Here is a 24,113-nt window from a genome sequence, read left to right on the forward strand (position 1 = left end):
CCCCCCCCCCCCCCCCCCCCCCCCCCCCCCCCACTGAGCGACTTTTCGGCGGGCGCGTTTTTCAAATTTTCGGGAGCAAAAAAAAAAAAAAAAAAAAAATTGTTGCTCTGTACCCCCCCCCCCACTGAGCGACTTTTCGGCCGGCGCGATTTTCAAATTTTCGGGAGCAAAAAAAAAAAAAAGTTGGGCCCCCTCCCCTAAGAAATCCTGGATCCGCGCCTGGTCTTGGCAATGAAAACTATAGAGGAAATATGCTAGGACAGCTTGCAAGAGGAGGAAACTGGTGATTATCAACGCTCTCTTTGAACAGCACCCTAGACGTCGCTATACATGGAAAGCACCTGGGGATACTGTACGCTACCAGATGACTACATTGTGTGAACCAGCGGTATAAGAATGGTGTAAAAAAAGTCCCTGGCAAGGCTGGCATATCCAGGCGCAGACTGTGACTCGGATCACAACTTGGTGATGATCACAGCAGGCACGTAGCCACGGGAACTTTTTTTAGACCCCTCCCCAGAATTTGATTTTTTTTTTTTTTTTTTTTTTTTTGGGGGGGGGGGGGGGAGGGGGCACATACATGTAATCGATCGAGGTAAAAAAAAGGGGTCTAAAAAAGTTCAATTGATCTTGAAAATTTTAGAGGGCACTTGCCCCCCCCCCCCCGCGTGGCTACGTGCCTGCTGCTTACCAACCAACGGGACATAGAGGAGAGATGGCGTCAGTACGTAGAGGAGCTGTATGCAAGGGACAATAGGGACTTTTAGATATGCACAACGACAACGTGGATTGCTACGATCGACGTCCTTTTAATGCACTGCCTTGAATGGACGTCACACGTATCAGTCCACAGTAAAAGTAAAATCAGTATCAGTAAAAGTCCCTAATAAACCAGTCGCCCTGCCCTTGGAAATGGAAGATTATGTCATGGAGGATGACTTTGGTCCTCCTCCATGACATATATTTTACAAAATACCAGACCTATTAAAATGTGCCAATGACAAAGTTACTCTTACTTTACAAAGGAAAATGCGAAAATATTTGGGGTTTTTACTAGGTCATGCTTAAAACATTGGTTTATTAAAGAAGTAAATAGCTAATGCAATCAAGGAAAGAATAAATAGTTGTACATGTATACTTTTAAATATTAATACAAAAACAATAATGACAAAACTCAGATGGTTTCGTGTACAAATTTCAGAGGTAAAATGCCAGAGATTAAACGTCACGTCACAGATACAAATGTCAGAGTTAAAAATGCCAGATGTCAAAAAAAAAAAATAAGTGGTAAAAATGCCAAAGATAAAAAATAAATATTAACTTCTGACACCTCACATTTTATCTGTACCATTTTACCTGACACCTTGAGAGTATTTTTTTTCTTCAAAATGAAATTGAATGGATAAATATTTCCCATTCAATGTAAGCAATTTGGCCATTCAATTTAATGTTCAGAGCCTGAAAATATAAAGAAATATTTCCTCTAGCTATAAACCAGTTCCCTAATGTACTCAACGCAAAATGTATGATTTTTCGACCCACAAATCAGTGTTATTTGAATAGTTGCTAAAGAGGCAGTTTGGATGTAGACCAGATCCCTGGTAGCCTACATGCTTACTCAACGCGAAAAGTATGGTTTTCAATGTCGATGATCTATAAAACAAGTCTTTTTTTAATACATTTTTTTTCAAGAGGTAGTTTGGAGATATACCAATTCCGTAATGTAGTCAGGCCTATATTTGTGTTGAAGACATTTGTGAGGAAAAATGAACTTAAAGCTACGTTAATTATTGCTCTCCTCCAAATAATTTCTCAGAGTATGTATATTTACACAAGCACACACACACACACGCACACACGTATACACACACCACTACACGTTTATGGCGTCAAACGTGGACCAAGTTTAGTACTTGTGTGTGGGGACCAATGGATGATAGTGGACCAGTGGATGATAGCAGGTAGCGCGCCTTTCCCGCGCAGTCATCGAAGGGGCGCTGTGACATTTCGCAATACACATAGGACTGATCCATGTACTTGATGTTACCTACACGCTGTGATATCTAATATTCAAACGCCCCTACGTCGTAAATTTGATACGGCGGAACCGGTATCGCAACCGTGGACGGTCCCCCATTGCAGGTACGTCCGCGGTTTGAGTTAGTTTTCTATGGAGTGGTCCGCGGTTGATGGCGTTTACCCACGCACACACACACGCACACACACACACACAGACACTTTTTGTCTTATTTTTCCCAATAGTTTTGTTTTATTAATTCCAAACAATACAAATCAATGTTAGAAATAAAATACAGTTGCTTTTTCTTGACATGAATTAAATACATATTCATTACATAGATTGTACGAATGATGAAAACAAAAATGAAATCAGTTGTAACATGAAAACAAATAACCCCTCCAACCAAACACACTACTACCCCCCTCCCCACCATGCAACACACACACACCACCCGTCCACAATTCCACCCCACACTGCTGACGCGGATCCAGGATTTTCCAATAAGGGGGGGGGGGGGGGGGGGCGGAAATTTGAAAATTGCGCAGACCGTTTTTCAACTCAACATACCAATACTGACAAGGTCATATTAGAAGCACCATACCGGTAATTTCATTTTCTGGTTTTGCAATTCGGCTAGTGAGCGAAGCGAGCGAGCAAAAATTTGAGGATAATATGTATTTTGTGAAAGTGTTATTTATCACCAAAATATACGAGAAAGGATATACACATAAATATTCGGGCAGCTCGCTGTCCCCCCCCCCCTCCATTACGCGCGAAGCGCAGAAGCTTTAATGTTTCATGAAATTATTAGAGAAAGAAGAGGATTCGTTGTACCATTCTCAACTCCTAATCCTTGTCTGAATTTAGTTCCTTCCCCTGCTCCCCACCCCCCTCCCGCGCGACGCGCGGAAGTTTTTACCTTCATTAATTGATATTAGAGAAAGAAGACGATTTGTTGTACCATTCTCGACTCTTATTCCTTGTCTAAATTCAGTTTTCCCCCTCCCGCGCAAAGCGCTGAAGCATTGACCTTTCATAGATTAATGAAATTATTAGAGAAAGAAGATAATTCGTTGTACCATTCTCGACCCTCAATCCTTCTCTGAATTCAGATTCCCCCCTCCAGCGCAAAGCGCAGAAGCTTAACGTTTCATTAAATTATTAAAGAAGACGATTCGTTGTACCGTTCTCGATTCTTAATTATTGTCTGAATTCATTTTCCATACCCCTCCCGTGAAGGGGCGTGGAAGCTTTGACGTTTCATTAAATCATTAGAGAAAGAGTACCGTTCTCGACTCTTAATCCTTGTCTGAATTGAGTCTCCCCCCCTTCTTCCGCACGAAGCGCGGAAGCTTTGATGTTTCATTAAATTATTAGAGAAAGGAGACGATTCGTTGTTCCGTTCTCGGTTCTTAATCATTGTCTGAATTCAGTTTTCCCCCTCCGGGCGAAGCGCAGAAGCTTAACGTTTCATTTAAATTATTAAAGAAAGAAGACGATTCGTTGTACCGTTCTCGATTCTTAATACTTGTCTAAATTGAGTCCCCCCCCCCCCTCTCGCGCGAAGCGCAGAAGCTTTGACGTTTCATTAAATCATTAGAGAAAGAGTACCGTTCTCGACTCTTAATCCTTGTCTGAATTTAGTCCCCCCCCCTCTCCCTCTCCCTCGCGAAGCGCCGAAGCTTTGACGTTTCATTGAATTATTAGAGAAAGAAGACGATTCGTTGTTCCGTTCTCATTTCTTGATCATTGCCTGAATTCAGTTTCCCCCATCCGCGCAAAGCGCGGAAGCTTTGACGTTTCATTGAATTATTAGAGAAAGAAGATGATTTGTTGTACCATTCTCGACTCTTAATCATTGTCTGAATTCAGTTTCCCCCTCCGCGCAAAGTGCGGAAGCTTTGACGTTTCATTAAATCATTAGAGAAAGAGTACCGTTCTCGACTCTTAATCCTTGTCTGAATTGAGTCCCCCCCCCTCCCCCGCGCGAAGCGCGGAAGGATTGACGTTTCATTAAATTATTAGAGAAAGAAAACGATTCGTTGTACCGTTCTCGGTTGTTAATCATTGTCTGAATTCAGTTTCCCCCATCCGCGCGAAGCGCGGAAGCTTCGCGTGGAACCGGGAGCGTCATATCTTAGTTTTATGTTATCGGGCGAGGGCCGGGGCATAGCGACCAAGCGAGATTTTGCAATGTAGAATGCTGAAATTATGCATTCTAGAAAATCCTTTAGTCCAATATGTACGTTCTTTTCGCTACATGTATATTTCTTTCTAGCTATATATCTAAATTTCCGGGGGGACGTGTCCCTCTATCGGGCCCAGGATCGCCGCCGCTGTCCATTATCACTACCAACATGAGTTCAAATATACGCACAAGCGAGTTGGTATGAGCTGAATCCAAATGAAGGGCAACATAAGAGTTGTGAAGCGTTTAGTATATAGCTTCTATTTGAAAGACATCCAAAATATTGTGCCCTTTCCAATTTTTTAAAAAAAGCAGGGGCTGTTTGTAACGTTTAAGTTTGAATCCGTGGCTCGAGATTTTATGCGGCCGGCCCGGCCCCCTCTATTCAATAACGTTCCCAAGCCTTCTGGAATGACCCCAAATCTCCCGATTACAGTTTTTCCCTTATTCGTCGTTACTGTCACTTAGCGCCATTTCCTTGTCTTTCCCCCTTTCTCACCCGACTTTTCTCTTCCCCTTCCCACCCCCCCCCATCCACTCAGTGTTATCTAGGGTACACGCATGTATGTTCCCTCTCTTAGTTTGAAAGCACCCCTTTATCTTCGGTGTGTAAAGTCAGTGCGGGCCGGATTTGTGTGTATTACGGGCCGGACTTTGTTGCGTGAAAAGTAATCCTTTATCGGAAATTTGGGAACACAAAATCGGTCCCTCCGACCCCGGAGTGGGAGTGAGGTGGGGGGGGGGGGGGGTATCTTCTTTCTTTTTTTTCTCTCTCTCTCTCTCTCTCTTCTTTCTTCTCTCTTCTCTTTTCTTTTCTTTTCTCTTCCCCTTTCTTTTCTCTTCTCTTTTTTCTTCTCTTCTCCTTTCTTTTTTTTCTCTTTTTTTTTTGCGCCGCCAATAGGGGGGGGGGGCGCGGCCGTTTCGGCCCCCCTTGGATCCGCCACTGCACTGTTCCTAGCCTCCTCAGAATACCCCAATTAGAGCGACAGACAAACAGAAACAATCATTTAAACGAGGCTTCAATAGCCAAAAAAGCCCAGTGTTAAAAGTTCATGAAAACTTCACTTGTTCCCACTTCTGTAAATGTAAGGCCATTTTACCTGCCTCCCTGCAATATTCTTTTCTTCTTCCCTAAATTCCAACAGTTCTTTTTTAAACTCCCCCAAAGACAATATCATGGACTTTCCACTGCATCTATATATCCAATATTTCATTGCAAAAATAATTGTATTCACAATCTTTATTCGTGGGGAGTTACCGGACAACCCTAAATGAATTATATCCAGTCGATAGACCTTAATTCCCTTAGCTCAAACTTAGCTATTACATTTTGCCATAATATTTGAACATGTACACACTCCCAGAACAAGTGTAAATATTTTCTATCTTTTGCTTACAAAATGAGCACAAGTTATCTAACAAAGCCGAATCTGAATAAGTGTTCTCTAGTATATATTGCTCCATGAAGCAGTTTATACTGAATTTCTCTTAGTCTGTTAACAAGAATAACTTTCCTAGGCTTACTGAATATTTACCTACATATCTCATTTGAAAAATCTGAAAATTCCCGTCCATCATGAATCTTCAAGACAAATCAATTTTGTAACTTTTCTATAAAATATTCATAATCCTTCCTCGAAAATAAATCTCTGAGGAGCTTCACAGTACTGTTAAACTGCATTAAGATATTATACTCTTTTACATCCACTAAACTCCAGTTATCCTTTTTTCCGCTTCTCAAAATAGCTTCCCCAATATTCCATACAGCAACAATTTTGTTTCCTTTTAATCCCAAGTTTTGAAAATGAGATATTTCCCGCATGCCATTTTCAGCAAAAATATCTTGAATTGATATTATATTGCGTGTAAACAACTCCTCATCAAAAATTATTTTCTTTTTCAACAAGAAATATTTATTGTTAAAAATAATTCGATTATTCTTTTCTTCAAAATCCCAAATTCCCATGCTTTGATCATTTTTAAATAGAACTTAGGTACTTTGAAACTTAATAACTTTGAATCATAGTTACACAAAAAAATAAATCTACCCCCTACCATCTTGAAGCAGAAATCAAAGTATAGCTTCCATCTCATAGGTTTTTCTCCGTACAATAGTCTTTTCACCCACATTACCCACTGGGTTTTTACAAACGAGTCAAAATTAGTCATTCGTAACCCTCCTTCATTATAACCTTGATACAATATTAATCTCTTAATTCGATCTTTCCCATTCCACACACCCACACGCACACACATACTCATATATAATATTATATATAAATATTTAGTTCATTCTTAACATGTGAAATTATGAAAATTTTCACGATCTGTATTGATTCTAAATCAACCATACAACTTTTTCAGTTGTTAAACAAATCACTTATATCGAAAATAATATCGCTAGTGACATTCGTTTGTCACTTATACTTTTAAACAAAACCTCACTCTTTTCTGAAAGCTAGAAGGGTCAAATCTGACTGACATGAGCGCTATACAAGAACCCACTATTATCATTATTATTAGATAGAGATAGAATTCGGTACTGCAGATGGATGAAGCCAGTGGTACTTCTCTTCTCTGGTCTTATTTCGTTCGTCGATTGTATTACCAATTTGTTTGAGTTCAGCGCGGAATCTGAAATAATAAAAAAAAAAATCATATGAACATTTTGTGTTTTCAATTTTTATTCAATTTAATTTATTTATCATCCGACAATGATGTAAAAACACATATAAAAGTTATAAATACATGAATTGGCAAAATATTAGATGAAACGAAACCTTCAGAAAAAGCACAACGCTTGTAAAACTTCTTGTAAAACAGAAGGTACCTAAACATATCATTTGAAATTATACCCAATAAAAAAATATAAACATTAAATATCATATAAGGTACATGTATATATACAGACACGCCCCCCCCCCAACAACAAAATCGGAAATAATGAATAAAATAACTTAAAGGTAAAGACCAGTTATGGTCATGCGATTGCATTGTGAAAGAAACGTTGTGGAATCGATCAGAAAAGGTTGATCATCTAGCATCTAGCATCTGCAAGGTTCTGGAATCATCAAAATAATAAGAAATTTGGCCCATTCTTCGTAAAGTTGCAAGCACTATACACAGAAAGATGTATATGGGACTACCCTATATCTCTCACAGACCATGAGAGAAACAAATTTACCATATATATGAATTAGTAGGCGGTTTCCTGGCAAATTTGTTATCATCATGTATTAGTCAAAACATATTCTTTCACATGATTGGTAATGAGAGCTTCCATTTCATTTTTTGAAATTGCGGCGTTTCCAATACTGGTCTTTACCTTTAATAATTTTTTTTTAAATACCGCTGGAATGCAAAAAGGCCCTTACCTCTCCAAAGCTTTGATACCGATAGGATCATACATGTACTGGACCTCGAAGTCTCCCAGTGGCTTGTTGTCACGGCTGCTGAGGAGTGCTGTGATGGCCATGGTCCGTAAGGTTTGTTTCTTGCTTGGGAGCTTGTCAATAATATCCTTCTCACATAGAGCAGTCTGATGAAAAAGATACGGATGGATATATAAATTAATAAATAAATGAACGAATTAATAAGTAAATAAATGCTAGATAAATAAAGTTAGACAATAATATTGGGGTTTACTTCCCCGGGGTAGCCCCATCGGTATTAATACTGCTCTTCCTGCAGGCCATGTATACCCAGCATTTGCCAGGTGCCGATTTACTCATGGGTGAAGAGTGATAAATGTCGATAAATGACTTACCAAGGGACTTTAGTGACGGGCTGGCATTCGAACCCTCATCCCTTGGATTGTGGTGGTATAGTGGTTCATTCACTTGACTCTCAATCCTAAAGTTGAGGGTTCGATCCCAGCCCAGCACTAATTAACGTCCATTCGCCAGACATCATTCCACACTTACCACTCTCTATCCAGGTGTAAATGACTATCTTTATTACCATTGTTATTATTATTATTATTATCAAGCACAATTAGGCATAATTAATACCGTGGTGCACAATAGGCAAGTGGGCCTACAATCTAGTCCTAAGATCTGGAGCAGCAAGACCCATCCCTTACCTTGTCATGTGGTGGTTTGCCGCTCAACCAGGCGGGGTAGGATGGCGGGAATCCGAAATTGTCGTACTGACCGAAATTCACCGCGGCATGCTCAGCGGTGAACGTGAAGATGAAGTCGGTGATAACGGTTGTGATCTCTCTTGACGTTTCCAATCGGCCACTGTTCGGAAATCCCTGAGAGAAATAGTAAATGAAAATCGTAGTGTGATGTGGCACAGCAAATGCATAGGACACTACATCTGAGCCAAAGTTAGATGACATGCACAGGCCTTAAAATGTCAATATTTTCAGGGCAAGGCCACCTTTTTGTAGGGCACGTACAGTCCTATATTACAGAACAAATAGGAAGAATTGGAAAGGGCACACAAAAACTCCAAGGCCAGTGAGAGGGACATTGAGGCCAATCAAAGGGGCATCCACGGCCATGGCCTTGGTGGCCTTGGATTAATTCAAGCCCTGCATGCATCTTTGCACACGAGGCATAATGAGAAAGTAAGGCGTCCAAAAATGAATACAAAATGAAAAAAATATTGCTCTTAATAACTGGTATTCGAATCGACACGACTCCTCGAAAACACCGGAACAATGACACATTCAAAACAAAGGGATAAGTGTATATCATAATAACGAAGTACCTGTTATATTCTTAATAATGATCGTTTGAAGGTGTCTATCTCTTTTCCTACCGCCCCCACCCCCACTGTTGTTTAGGGCACGCGTATGCATGTTCCCTCCCTTTGAAAGCAGGGTCAGGTGCGTGTTGAGCCCATGGAAAAGTTTAGGGTTAGGGTTAGGGTTAGGGTTAAATCAAGACCTCTTAAAAAAAAAAGCCCCAATCTGTGCCGCAGAAGAAAATAACGCTTCCCGGAGTGGGGGGCTTCCGTGACTTTAAGCTCACTGCACACGAGGCGTTATTTGTCTGACGTAAGAGTGCGTCAGTGACAAATGGGGGCCTTGGATGCGCTACGCAAGAGAGGCATCGCGTTCCGTGACAATGCTTTTAATACTTGGACTATGGACTAACTGCCTATATAGCCTTGTTTATAGCGAAGGTAATAACGCAATCGAAATGACGCCTCGTGTGCAACTAGCATTTCAAACTTAAACGATGCGCTTTCTTATCGTGGTTAAATTGCAAGGTAAAGAAGGTTAGATAGCGCCTTTTTAAGTGCATTTATACAATCATTTCTGTTAGAAATGCAACCCATCGGTTTGGAATTTGACACCTGTTTATAAAAGTGTTTCATCGTCAGACCCACTCTGAACCGAAGATAACTTAGCAACTCATGGTACGAATTTTTAAAAACATTTTCTCGGTATGTTCTCGGTTTGGGCAGCATTTTACGAAACCTTTATAAACACAAGTTCGCCTACATTTCATTGAAATGCTTGTATTAACATTGATACTAGATGGTATATCGGTAAACTTATGGCGATTTCGTGAAACGATACCCTGATGTCGGTGTCATCGTTTTGTGCAACCAGGGAGTAGGCCTACGATTGAGATATCAAGGGTTCTGTAATTTCTGTTATTCATGAATTTGTTGTATAGTTCAGTTATGCAATACCTTGATTTCAGCTGTGATGTCTCCCTCACATTTCGGCTGACCGCCCAAGAACCACGCCCATTCTTGAAGCTCCTCGTCGCCAACAATCTTCTCTGGGGTGTCTGCATGGAGAGAGAATCAATAGGAACCAGAAGTTGAGATATTTCTGTCACAAATCAAATGGAGTTTTCGCTTGATTTTGTTAATGTATATGATGATTTAACTAGGAAATGTGTTGGTTCATGGAGATAGATGCATGTATAAAGAAGACATTTTTGTATAACTATTTTGTGTACCCTCATGCGAGTATTTGAAGTAGCCATTGGGGTTTTTAGTTAGTATTTTAAACAGTTTCTAAAAAAAAAACAATCATCATCTTTTGTCTGGCCTTCCAGTAAGTTGTTGGTATCTATTACAATTCCAAGCAATGTTTTAAAATTATTATTTAGAGAGTAACTCTAACCTTATATCAATTGCGATTAAAAGTTCATGATACTGTCCATTTTCGAGAATGTGTTTAGTGTACTTAATTAATGATGACAACGTAGGCCTATACCATAATGGTGTTCCACCACTTGTTCCACTAAGCAATATATTGCTTTGTGTAAGAGCAAGGCGTCATCACGGTAGTGGTAGTTGGGTAGAACTTCTGGATCAGAGACTCCTCTCTCCTGAAGGTCAGCATGGAGGGAGCCCTCTACGTCAAGACGATAGGTCGCAAAAGCACGTTTGACAATTTCCGCCATGCCTACTGCTCCTATGTTCATGACGTCATCGGCGAAGCCTCCCTCTCCCATCAAATCACCCATGGCTTTACTAAAATATTATCAAAATGGGAGTGTTATACAAACATAAACGTTGGAAAAAAAAGTAGCAATGAACATTGATTATACATGATTTCTGTACACAAAAAATGCAACAGTGTTTAAGCTACATAACTTGATTTCATCCAGTAATCATTGACCTAAAAACAAATATTTTTCGATAAAATGACAAAAAAAAATATATGAAGCTAAAGCCGGCTTTTCAGCAAGCCCCTCCATGACCTACATGTTTTCTCTGCCTATTGTACACCGTAGACCAGTTACAATTACATTGTTAAGTTGTATTATTTTACTATATAGTACAATGCAATCCCATGTATTTGTACTTTTTAAAATCGGAAATGGCCAATAGGATAAGCCGGATTATCATAAACTATATATTTTGGTTCCTAAAAATTGCTTGATGTAAATAATATTTGGTTATTAAAAGTTACACCAAAACGATATTAACCGGGAAATGACGAGCATACAGTAGTTATTGATCGACATTTGAAAAATCTATTTGAGAGCAAGAAGGTCGTAGAAGATAAATAATGAAAATTGTTGTCAGTTGTAAACGGGGATCACTTATATGCTTTTCACACTTTTTTTGCTTAGCCCAGTACTTTCCTTAGCCAATGACTCACTTTTTTGGCTTTTCAGTCGAGCTGTTTGGGCATTTCCCGTGATAAGAAAATTCATGTTAGCAGCGCAATTGCGGGTTAAGCCCTACTATTTTGCAGGGCCAACTAACCGCATACTTTAGGTGGGGCTAGCCCACTTCGGAAAATTCGTGTCTGTAATAAAGTGGAGCAAAGACCCCCCCCCCCCTCCTTTAGCCCAACCTTTAACACAAATAGCACAATTTTACCAGTGTGAAAAGCATATAAATGTGTTTGGAATTCAAGAAAAATTGACGGCCAATTTTTTTTTTTTACTAAAATAATAAAATGTTTAATGTCACGGATTAACAAGATGCTCACACTTGACTGATCAGGCTCTGACACAATATAAAATAATCGTCTAACATTTTGTTTTGGGGAGTTAAATTTGGGTCCTAATACACAAAATATCGACTTTCTAAATTTGTTTTAAAAATAGAACATCTCACTCATTGATGGCAAGTAGGTAGAGGAAATGAGGAGCAAGAAGACGGAAGATGGGATGGGACGGAGCCAAGTATCGATGCGTTGCTATGACGACTGATTCACCGAACAGGTGCGTAAATCCAAGATGACTGGCCGACTCATGCACTGACGAATCGGCCAAGTTGAAATAGCATTTTGCCATCAGCCAAGTATACTCAGGATCCGTTGGATAAAACACCTAAAATGAATATTGAAGACAGAATATTTATCTTTTTTGGAAAATGAAGTTCCATAGAAATATATGTTTGGCGAGTAGCAAAAAGATAACGTCTTTAGCTCACTCTTGATAGTTAACTTGGTATAATATAATCAATTGCAACATTCGCTTATTTTGAATATCGGAAATAATCGAATGATAATCATTATTGTAATTTGGAATCATTACTATGTATGTCCTAAGTTCGATAGAGGTTTGATGAAGAAAGAAAACAAATTATTCGCGTTTTGTTATGTTTCATTACATAAGTTGTCTACTTCGTTATTGTTTGTGTGTGTAAAATAACCATTTCTGGTCTTTTTATTTCCTCATAATAATATAATCATTTTCACATTTTTAGCATTTGCCTCCATTTCTGGAGGGATATACATGTTTTTTTAACATGTTATTTATCTGTAAACGATAATTCAGTAGGTAAAACAAAATATGAAGAACTCCATGTTTTGTTCTTTCCTTTTAAATTCTTTTTCAACAATTCTTTTGTAGATAGTGAAAAGTGCATTGTCTTCTTCGTTTGATTACCTATTTTTTGTCAAGATTTCGTTTCTCAAATCGATCAAAAATACAGATCAAAGTAGCACACATGACGGTTTGCATGACGAAATTGTGAACGGAAATAACCTGCATTCTAAACACTTTAATCAGGTGACTTGTTAGAGATCACTGATCATCGATTGGGCTAACACAAGCTAGGTTTTTCACGTTCGTATTTTACGAGATGTAAATTCTGCAATTGGGATTTCTACAAAAGGGACCCTCCTCCCCATTTAACAATCAAAGCAAGGGTTCTTCTAAGCGGAGAACGTTTACAGGCAGACCTTGATGCAAGATAATTTTTAAATATCCTTAATACTTTCTCAAAATAACAAAATATTTCTTGTTTCTTTTGTAATATCAAATTTGAAGAAAAAAATCACTAGTTTTTACTAAGATTTGTACAAAAATACCGGATTATCTGGCGCTGGGTCTTGGTATAACTGGATTGCGACTGGCATCAAATATTTGTCCTTGTTGACGAAGAAAAGAGCCAAAGGGGCACACATCTGGAAGAAATCAAACGTGATTTAAACAACGGTTTTAATTGTTGATTAACTTGTTTGACAAAAATAAACATTGTAAATGCTCAAGAGTCAGAGTTGAATTGAATCAAGGGAATGCAATCACAATATGTGCCTTAAAAAAACAAGAACAAGACAAAGAAGAAGTAAAACAGGCGTAAAACAAACAACCGAACAAACAAAAACACGCAGATATGATTATGACGAAAACTTAATACATTTTTGAGAAGTTGTACGTTGCAATCTAGACAATGGTTCATTTTCCGTCAATGAATCAATAATTTTTGATATATTTAATCTCGAGTCTCCATTTTTTTTCGGAAAAAAGGTTTCTTTCCAAGTTGAAGATATTGATCCAGGCATCAGCTGACGAAATTAACCCGTGTTTCGATATTATTGGTCGTCTACGACCTAGTTTCGTGAAATGCTGCCTTTGTAATGCTGGCACATCTCTTTAGCGAATAATTCTTCAACATTTCGAACTGTTTACCTCTCTATCGTTTAAACAAGGCAACCCCTTTAGGAACTTGTAATCAATGATGAAGAGACGTTTGTCCTTGGTGGCATCTTTAGTTGTGAGTCCTTCGAGTAGGGGCTCAAGATCGCTCTCACTCACGGCAAAACTACGCGGAGTGATGGAAAAGAAGAATACGTATCCTGAAATAAGCTGTAGGCTACTTTAAAGGCATTGTATTTTACCGACATTGCTACCACTGCTGTAATGTATTTGGTGAAGGCGTACATACACTGTTGGTCATAAAGATGGAATAATTATTTTTACCCCAATTTATGGATTGATTTTGACAATGATTTATTCCTAATAGATCAAGATAATAGTATACATTCTCATATTTTATTGAATATTAATTTGCGAGTGTTTGTTTTGCGTGACTGCTAACGCATGTGTGTGGTACTATGTCAATCAACTAGGGGACCCTACGTTCTTCATTCATAACTGACAGTAATGAGGATTAATGCCTCACAAAAGGGCACTAACATAGCTGATCGACACGATTTTTATTCTGGGGCCTCACAGTAACGAGACCATTGCTTAGCCAATGAATCATGACTACGCAACGGGGGCTAGGGCACGTCGCCCCCTAACAAATACCAAAAACACAAAGAAAATGCAATAAATAATCATTGGGGGTTGGGGGTCGGGGCAAAATGCAATGAATTATTGATAATTTATTGCATTTTCTTTGTTTTAGGGCATGTGTGGGGGCGGCGACGTACCTTAGCCCCCGCTGCGTACAGTCATGATCCATTGGCTAAGCAATGCCCTCGTTACTGTGAGCCCCAGGATGAAAACCGTGTCGATGTGCTATACTAGTGTCCTTTTATCCTCATTAAGGACGTAGGTCTCCTAGTTGATTAGCATAGTAGCACACACATACTTTAGCAGTCACAAATTATTATTCGATAAACTCTGAGAATGTGTACTATTATCTAGATCTATTAGGAATAAATCAATGTCAAAATCATTCCATAAATTGGGGTAAAAATAATTATTCCACCATTGTGACCAACAGTGTAGATTAATTTCCGGCTCAATGTACCCAAGCACCATCACGCGTGCATCATGCAGTTGGTGATGCATTGTGGAACATGGCCGTCGACACATCGTGAATTTGAGCAGGAGATGGCAGTATCTGAAGTAGTGTCAGTAGAATACCTTGCCTTTAAGATATAGACGGAATTGTATCCTTCAGGGAGGAGTTAACATGTGAAGAGTGATATATATATATAGATATATATATATTTCAGGACAATGCGTTCGAAAGGACATTTTTTAAAATTTAAATCAGTTAAATCAAAATCTGATAGTAACATAATTATTGTGCTTGTAAATTCGAAATGTTAAAAGGTGAAATTAACGTAAGCACAGCATTTAAGTCAACGGATGTTCACCAATATGCAATGAGGGATAAGGATGAGGAGAAGAAAAGGAAGAAGAAAAATAAGAGGAAGAAGAAACAAGAGACGAAAAAGGTTATATAAATGAAAAAGAAAAAGGAAAAAAAGGAAGATGGAGATCGAAGAGGGGATGAAATAAAAGGAAGAGGACGAGGAGGAAGGCGAGAACAATATAAAAAGGAACAAGAAGAAGAGGATGAAGTAGAGGAAAAGGAGGAGAAAGAGGAGAAGAAGAATGATAAGAACAAATACTTCTCTGGTATCTCGGTACAAAGTCGAATCATTGCTGGGTTGCATCCCGCCAGTCTCTGATTGCCGAATGCTTTGTCTGACCTCCAGTTTTGCACTCCCTTCAAAATAAGATTTTAGAAAGACCTGATATGAGAATTATGTTCATGAATGATAGCCACACCCACTATGTCAATCATCTTTTGTGATAATAACGCCAAACTGCTCGGTATCAATTTAGTGTTCAATCCGTTTTCTTCGCGCATTAATACTCCAGTTAATGATCTTTACATTATTGAACCACAATAACATCACTTCTTTTGACAAAGCCCAGGCACTCCGAAAAATAGTTACAATCAGCATACTAATTAGAACTCCAAGCCGATCATTTTTCTAAATATCATCCATATGACAATAACTAAACTATCATTTTAGTGACAGTTGAATTAATATTAACTTTAAATATGTCCGTTTCACACAATGCTTCACTTTAATTGCCGTATTAACTCCGCTAACAATCCTGTGAACGTACTATAGTGAAGTAAATTCGTCCATACGCCAGTCATTCAACTTCTTTGTTGTATGTACTGTGCATTCTATTTGCTTTTACCTGTTAAACGATATCATCCGAGCTATCATCCTCTAACGGCTCGTCTAAAACCCGGCGAACACTGCACGATCCGAGCTATCATCCTCTAACGGCTCGTCTAAAACCCGGCGCACACTACACGATCCGAGCTATCATCCTCTAACAGCTCGTCTAAAGCCCGGCGCACACTACACGATCCGAGCTATCATCCTCTAACGGCTCGTCTTAAACCAGGCGCACACTACACGATCCGAGCTATCATCCTCTAACGGCTCGTCTAAAACCAGGCGCACACTACACGATCCGAGCTATCATCCTCTAACGGCTCGTCTAAAGCCCGGCGCACACTACACGATCCGAGCTATCATCCTCTAACGGCTCGTCTAAAACCCGGCGCACACTACACGATCCGAGCTATCATCCTCTAACGGCTCGTCTATAAAACCCGGCGCACACTACAAGATCCGAGCTATCATCGTCTAACGGCTCGTCTAAAACCCGGCGCACACTACACGATCCGAGCTATCATCCTCTAACGGCTCGTCTAAAACCCGGCGCACACTACAAGATCCGAGCTGGCGGCTCGTCTAAAACCCGGCGCACACTACATGATCCGACTACGATCCGATGGATTCTTGATCGGATCGCGTAATGTAATACCATACAACGACTATCTGGTTGGGCTCATGGTCGCAGAGTAGTCGGATCGCGTAATGTTATATCATACAACGACTATCTGGTTGGGCTCATGGTCGCAGAGTAGTCTAATTGCAGTCGGATCGTGTAGTGTTTTTAAAAATCATTTTTAATGATGCGTGTGTAATACACTTTACATTTTTTAAGCTGTAACACACAGCTCACTGAATATGCCTACGCGCAGGATTTTTGTTGCGCGCAGCTGCCAATCATTTACAATCATGTAAAGCCGCGTGTGTTTTTTTTTCTTTTCTTTTTTGTCAGGCAAATGACGTCTCGTGTGCAATGGGCAATATGTGTTTGATTCCCCCAAGAGGGGCGCACTGAGCAAAATGCCCCGTCAAATACCTCACCAATGGCACTGGAAAGTGGGGTTCTCGATAAATCTCCTCTATTCCCTTCAATGAATCCCACGTCTCTACGGTGAAATTCATTATTGCTGCTGTAGCAAGTAGCTTGACTCCATTTCCGGCCAGATCAAACTGTAATAGTAATAAAAATATTACAAAATTAAATATTATATTTTGTATTAAATTTTTGATCAATGAAATCCTGTTCAGTGATTGGTCAACATGGCATCACGTGACCAAACATAACATTGCTAGGATGTAACCGTAACGTCATCCATGGTATAGTGCACTATACCATAACACTATACCATGGATGACGTCATATATATATATATATATAAATATATACGATCGAACAAGATCAATGTGCTATCGGTTGCGGTCGCGCGTCTGCGCTGCTCTCACTGCGCTCTTCACTACTCCAGTGACAGTGAACATTATTATCATTATTATTTTTTGAAGGTTGGTTTGAAAGAAAAAAATATATATATCATGCACTATTTCAAGCCACTAGTGAAATTATGGATTCCTGGGCGACAGAAATACCTCTATTTTCTTCGGGACTACGCCCCTGAGAAAATAGTGCTATTCCTGCCACCTCGATCCATAATTTCAACTAGAGCCTCTTAAGTTAGGGCATGGTACATTTGTTTATTATTGTTTAATCAATTCAACTATAGACCCTAATCAAGTGATTGGTCTAATAAAGTCACGTGTGATCATTTATTAAGACTATTCCACGATTTGTTTTTAATTAACAATCGTGCAATTGATTCCAGTAGGCCTACTATCAAGCGCAGCAGTATCCGTAGCTCTTTTACGTAATAGCAAGGCTGCGCGTAAACGTGTAAAGAGCTCTTGAACTCTCTGCGCTCGCTTCAGTATGCCTCCCAAACATTCGATTTAATTGACATTGATAATGGCAGGGACCAATCTAAAAAAAAACTAGACTTTAATTCGTCACTTAGACGAATTAGGTGATACGTATGATAATGGTTTACATAACGAATAATGCATTACACGATATATTATTTTGTTAAATGCTTCTCCCATTTATATGCTTCTCCCGTTATGATCTATTCATATGTCTAGATTAAATTGTGTCTCCTTGATCATCATGGATCTAGGGAAGATAGATTGAAACAATATATGACATTTGAACCTGTGCAGTAACCAGTTACACATTTGACTCTAATTTACATCATGAAGAACACCTTTTGACGATTTTATCTTATTCAAAGAAATGAAAATGTAATTGATAAATGATTATCATCATTATGATAATGATGATCATGATGATAATGATCATGATCATGAGCGCGATCATGACATCTTATTGAAAAAATGAGGGTTGATTTAGATAGCATATAATCTCAGCTACAACATATTCAAAAATCAACAAAATCCAAGCAGAAATAACGGCGATTTTGCTCGCAAAAGACAGAAATGTAGACTCCAGATTTGAGAAAAAGTCATCTCCCATTGGGATTACACGCAAAAAGTAATGGATTAATTGAAAATAGGGTAATAATAAAGTAAAAAGGCTTGTTTATGACATTATTTGCGATTCTACGTGTTTAAATAATGAAAGGAGATGGTACAGTGAAGGTCAAAAGGAAAAAAAAGTGAAGAAAAAAATTGTTGGAGACACCCGGACTCGAACCAGGGATCTCGAGGTTGGAAGTCAAGTGCGTTACCGATATACCAAAACATCTCCCATAGCGATTACACGTAAACGGGAAATGGAATTCTCAATCCTACTTTGCAAGTGAAATAAGAGCATGATCCCGGCATCTAATCGAAAAATAAAGGGCACATTTGTGATAGCTCATTGTCTTAGCTACAACATATCCGAAGCTCAGGGAAAACGAAGCTAAAACAACAGAGATTTAGCTCGCGAAAGACAGGAGTGTAGAATCCAGTTTTGAGAAAAAGTCATGTCCCATAGAGAATACACGCAAAATGTGAAAAATTGACATGCCTCCTTTAATCGTAAAAATACACCATGATACTTTTGTTAAAAATAAAAATTGAGAATACAACATTTGTAGAAAATTGTCTCAGCTAGAACATATCAAAATTTGGAAGAAAAAAAATCAATATTTACAGAGATACAATCAATTTTCCAAAAATATGCAAACGTCATAATATGCAAATTTAAATTTCGAGTTCGGAGGCCATTATGATGACATTATGAGTTAATTGAGAGTCAAATGAGACATGAAATCATATTTCCATTTCATAATCTATCCACATATGAAAGAATATTGGGAGTTTCTATCTATTCTGAAGAGTTACAATGAATTTTGTATAGGCATTTTTTTGCCCATGTATTGTGGATAAAGATCACGCAAATCCGCGCGTGCTGTCAACTTTGACGGACGCTCATTGCGTTATTAAAAGGTGAACAAATTATCAAAATGCTTGGAAAAATGTACAAAATACGATGAAGGAGAAAATACGGCGATTCTATGTTGCAAAATGCTAGTACGCGCAAAAAACGCGCGCGCATGCGCGTGAGCGCGATTTTTTGTCAAATGCTTTATATGGCTTGAAACGTATGCAAAAAAAATTTGGGATGATTTGGAGCATTTTAAATTTTTGAGCGCGCGTAAACGCGCGCACCTACGCGTACGCGCATTTTTACGCGCATATATTGACCTGAAATTGACCGGACGGATATTGACCTTGATCATGACAAATATGAATGAGAAATGGCTTTCCGTTATGAAGATATGATCATAAGTTGATTTTCACAAAATGGCGCCTGGATGACGTCACGATGACCTTGACTGTCTGAAAAGTCACACAGTTCTAAGTTAGACTAAGATCTATCATCATTGAAAGTTTCATGATAATGGCTTTATTCAGTCTTGAGATATCCTGCGAACAAATTCGAGGAAGAATAATAAAAATAAACTAGACTTTAATTCGTCACTTTGACGAATTAGGTGATACGTATGCTAATGGTTTACATAATAAAGAATGCATTACACGATTATTTTATGGAATGCTTCATCCATTAAGATCTATCCATATGTCAAGTTTAAATTGTGTCCCCTTGATCATTATGGATCTAGGGAAGATAGATTGAAAAAATATGACCATTGACCCTGCGCAGTAACCAGTTACACCTTTGACTCTAATTTACATCATGAAGAACACATTTTGACGATTTTATCTTATTCAAAGAAATAAAAATGTAATTGAAAAATGATTATCATCATTATGATAATGATGATCATGATGATCATGATGAAGATCATGATCATGAGCGCGATCATGACATCTTATTGAAAAAATGAGGGTTGGTTTTGATAGCATATAGTCTCAGCAACAACATACTCAAAAATCAACAAAATCCAAGCCGAAATAACGGCGATATTGCTCGCAAAAGACAGGAATGTAGACTCCAAATTTTAGAAAAAGTCATCTCCCATAGGGATTACACGCAAAAAGTAATGGATTAAGTGAAAATAGGGTAATAATAAAGTAAAAAGGGTTATTTATGACATTATTTGCGAATCTACGTGTTTAAATAATCAAAGGAGATGGTACAGTGAAGGTCAAAGGGAAAAAAAAAGTGAAAAAAAAGTGTTGGAGACACCCGGACTCGAACCAGGGATCTCGAGGTTGGAAGTCAAGTGCGTTACCGATATACCAAAACATCTCCCATAGCGATTACACGTAAACGGGAAATGGAATTCAGAAATCCTACTTTGCAAGTGAAATATGAGCATGATCCCGGCATCTAATAGAAAAATAAAAGGCACACTTTTGATAGCTCATTGTCTCAGCTACAACATATCCAAAGCTAAGCGAAAACAAAGCTAAAACAACGGAGATTTTGCTCGCGAAAGACAGGAGTGTAGAATCCAGTTTTGAGAAAAAGTCATGTCCCATAGAGAATACACGCTAAATGCGAAAAATTGACATGCCTCCTTTAATCGCAAAAATACACCATGATACTTTTGTCAAAAATAAAAATTGTGAATACTACATTTGTAGAAAATTGTCTCAGCTAGAACATATCAAAATTAAAAAGAAAATTGATCCATATTTACAGAGATACAATCAATTTCCTAAAAATATGCTGACGTCATAATATGCAAATTGAAATTTTGAGTTTGGAGGCCATTATGATGACGTCATGAGTTAATTGAGGATAACATGAGACATGAAATCATATCTCCAACTCATAATCTATCCAAATATGAAAAAATATTAGGAGTTTCTATCTATTCTAAAGAGTTACAATGAATTTTATATAGGCATGTTTTTGCCCATGTATTGTGGATAAAGATAACGCAAATCCGCGCGTGCTGTCAACTTTGACGGACGTTCATTGCGTTAATAAAAGGTGAACAAATTATCAAAATGCTTGGAAAAATGTACCGAATATGATGACAGAAAAAAATCGGCGATTCTATGTTGCAAAATGCCAGTACGCGCGAAAACGCGCGCGCATGCGCGTGTGCGTAATTTTTTTATCAAATGCTCCATATGGCCTGAAACGTATGCAAAAAAAATTTGGGATGATTTGGAGCATTTTAAATTTTTGCGCGCTCGTAAACGCGCGGACGAACGCGCACGCGCGCATTTGCGCACTTTTATTGACCTCAACTTGACCGGACGGATATTTATCTTAATCGTGATAATTATGAATGAGAAATACTTTTCTGTTATGAAGATATGATCATTAGTTGATTTTCACAAAATGGCGCCTGGATGACGTCACGATAATTTTGACTCTTTAAAAAGTCACGCAGTTCTAAGTTAGACTAAGATCTATCATCATGGCAAGTTTCATGATAATGGCTTTATTCAGTCTTGAGATATCCTGCGAACAAATTCGAGGAAGAATAATAAATAAATAAATAAATAAATAAATAATAAAAATCTTGACGAAATCAAAAGGTGATACGTCTACGTACGTATCACCTAACTAGACTTTAATTCGTCACTTTGACGAATTAGGTGATACGTATGCTAATGGTTTACATAATAAAGAATGCATTACACGATATCATATTATTTCATGAAATGCTTCATCCATTAAGATCTATCCATATGTCAAGTTTAAATTGTGTCCCCTTGATCATTATGGATCTAGGGAAGATAGATTGAAAAAATATGACCATTGACCCTGCGCAGTAACCAGTTACACCTTTGACTCTAATTTACATCATGAAGATAACATTTTGACGATTTTATCTTATTCAAAGAAATGAAAATGTAATTGATAAATGATTATCATCATTATGATAATGATGATCATGATGATCATGATGAAGATCATAATCATGAGCGGGATCCTGACATCTTATTGACAAAATGAGGGGTAATTTAGATAGCACATAGTCTTAGCTACAGCATACTCAAAAATCAACAAAATCCAAGCAGAAATAACGGCGATATTGCTCGCAAAAGACAGGAATGTAGAATCCAGATTTGAGAAAAAATTATGTCCCACAGGGATGGATTAAGTGAAAATAGGGAAACAATAAAGTAAATAGGGTTGTTTATTACATTATTTGCGATTCTACGTGTTCGAATAATTAAAGGAGATGGTACAGTGAAAGGTCAACAAGAAAAAAAAAGTTCAGAATTTTTTTGGGGGAGACACCCGGACTCGAACCCGGGATCTCAAGGTCGGAAGTCAAGTGCGTTACCGATTTACCAAAACATTTCCCATAGCGATTACACGTAAACGAAAATGGAATTCTAAAATCCCACTTTGCAAGTAAAATATGAGCATGATCCCGGCATATGATCGAAAAATGAAGTACACATTGGAGATAGCTCATTGTCTCAGCTACAACATACTCGAAGCTCACCGAAAAAAAAGTCAAAACAACGGAGATGTTGCTCGCGAAAGACGGAAATGTAGAATGCAGTTTTGAGAAATAGTCATGTCCCATAGACAATACACGCAAAATGTGAAAAATTGACATGCCTCCTTTAATTGCAAAAATACGCCATGATACCTTTGTCAAACAGGAAAATTATGTACACTATATTTGTAGGAAATTATCTCAGCTACAACATATCAAAATTTTGAAGAAAAACAATCGATATTTTCAGAGATACAATCAATTTTCCAAAAATATGCAAACGTCATAATATGCAAATTTAAATTTTGAGTTCGGAGGCCATTATGATGACATCATGAGTTAATTGAGGATCAAATGAGACATGAAATCATATCTCCAACTCATGATTTATCAACATATGAAAACATATTGGGAGTTCATATCTATTCTGAAGAGTTACAATGAATTTTGTATAGGTATGTTTTTGCCCATATATTGTGGATAAAGATAATGCAGATCCGCGCGCGCTGTCAACTTTGACGGACGCTCATTGCGTTATTAAAAGGTGAACAAATTATCAAAATGCTTGGAAAAATGTGCCAAATACGCTGAAATAGAAAATTTGGCAATTCTATGTTACAAAATGCTAGTGCGCACAAAAAACGCGCGCGCATGCGCGTGTGCATGATTTTTTGTCAAATGCTCCATATGGCCTGAAACGTATGCAAAAAAAATTTGAGATGATTTAGAGCATTTTTATTTTTTGCGCGCGCGTAAACGCGCGGACGAACGCGCCCGCGCGCATTTGCGCACGTTTATTGACCTGAAATTGACCGGACGAATATTGATCTTATTCATGATAAATATGAATGAAAAATTACTTTCCGTTATGAAGATATGATCATAAGTTGATTTTCACAAAATGGCGCCTAGATGACGTCATAATGACTTTGAGTCTTTGAAAAGTCAAGCAGTTCTAAGTTAGACTAAGATCTATCATCATGGCAAGTTTCATGATAATGGCTTTATTCAGTCTTGAGATATCCTGCGAACAAATTCGAGGAAGAATAATAATAAATAAATAAATAAATAAATAAATAATAAAAATCTTGACGAAATCAAAAGGTGATACGTCTACGTACGTATCACCTAATAATAGGAATAGGAATAAAAATCTTGACGAAATCAATAGGTGATACGTAGACTTCGTTACGTATCACCTAAAAAATCTTGACGAAATCAATAGGTGATACGTAGACTTCGTTACGTATCACCTAATGATGCTTTCTTCAAAATTTGCAATTTCAACTTTTGATTGAAAATTTCGACATGATCTCAACATCTGATTAAAAAACAAAGTACACCGCTTTTATAGCCCATGGTCTCAGCTATAACATACCCCAATTTGGGAGAAAACAGAGTACACATAAGATAGATAGTGCTCATAGATGAATGCCA

The 24,113-nt window shown here is 38.1% G+C and overlaps 1 protein-coding gene across 1 annotated transcript in view; it reads right to left on the minus strand.

Annotated features, from left to right (window-relative positions):
* Nucleotides 1–6,392: 6,392 nt before the first annotated feature.
* LOC575389 (allene oxide synthase-lipoxygenase protein-like) overlaps nt 6,393–24,113 on the minus strand; it is a 45,950-nt gene continuing 28,229 nt past the window's right edge. Inside the window, exons 3-12 of the mRNA XM_011670364.2 lie at nt 16,846–16,974; nt 15,232–15,329; nt 13,553–13,685; nt 12,952–13,047; nt 11,751–11,965; nt 10,393–10,652; nt 9,858–9,958; nt 8,290–8,463; nt 7,583–7,746; nt 6,393–6,842 (exon numbers count right to left, since the gene is read on the minus strand). Of these exons, the coding sequence (XP_011668666.2) occupies nt 6,728–6,842; nt 7,583–7,746; nt 8,290–8,463; nt 9,858–9,958; nt 10,393–10,652; nt 11,751–11,965; nt 12,952–13,047; nt 13,553–13,685; nt 15,232–15,329; nt 16,846–16,974 (1,485 nt within the window). The 3' untranslated portion in view covers nt 6,393–6,727. The remainder of the gene's footprint in view (nt 6,843–7,582; nt 7,747–8,289; nt 8,464–9,857; nt 9,959–10,392; nt 10,653–11,750; nt 11,966–12,951; nt 13,048–13,552; nt 13,686–15,231; nt 15,330–16,845; nt 16,975–24,113) is intronic.

Source organism: Strongylocentrotus purpuratus, unplaced genomic scaffold (assembly GCF_000002235.5).
Source record: "Strongylocentrotus purpuratus isolate Spur 01 unplaced genomic scaffold, Spur_5.0 spur5_scaffold_16, whole genome shotgun sequence".
NCBI classification, from domain to species: Eukaryota; Metazoa; Echinodermata; class Echinoidea; order Camarodonta; family Strongylocentrotidae; genus Strongylocentrotus; species Strongylocentrotus purpuratus.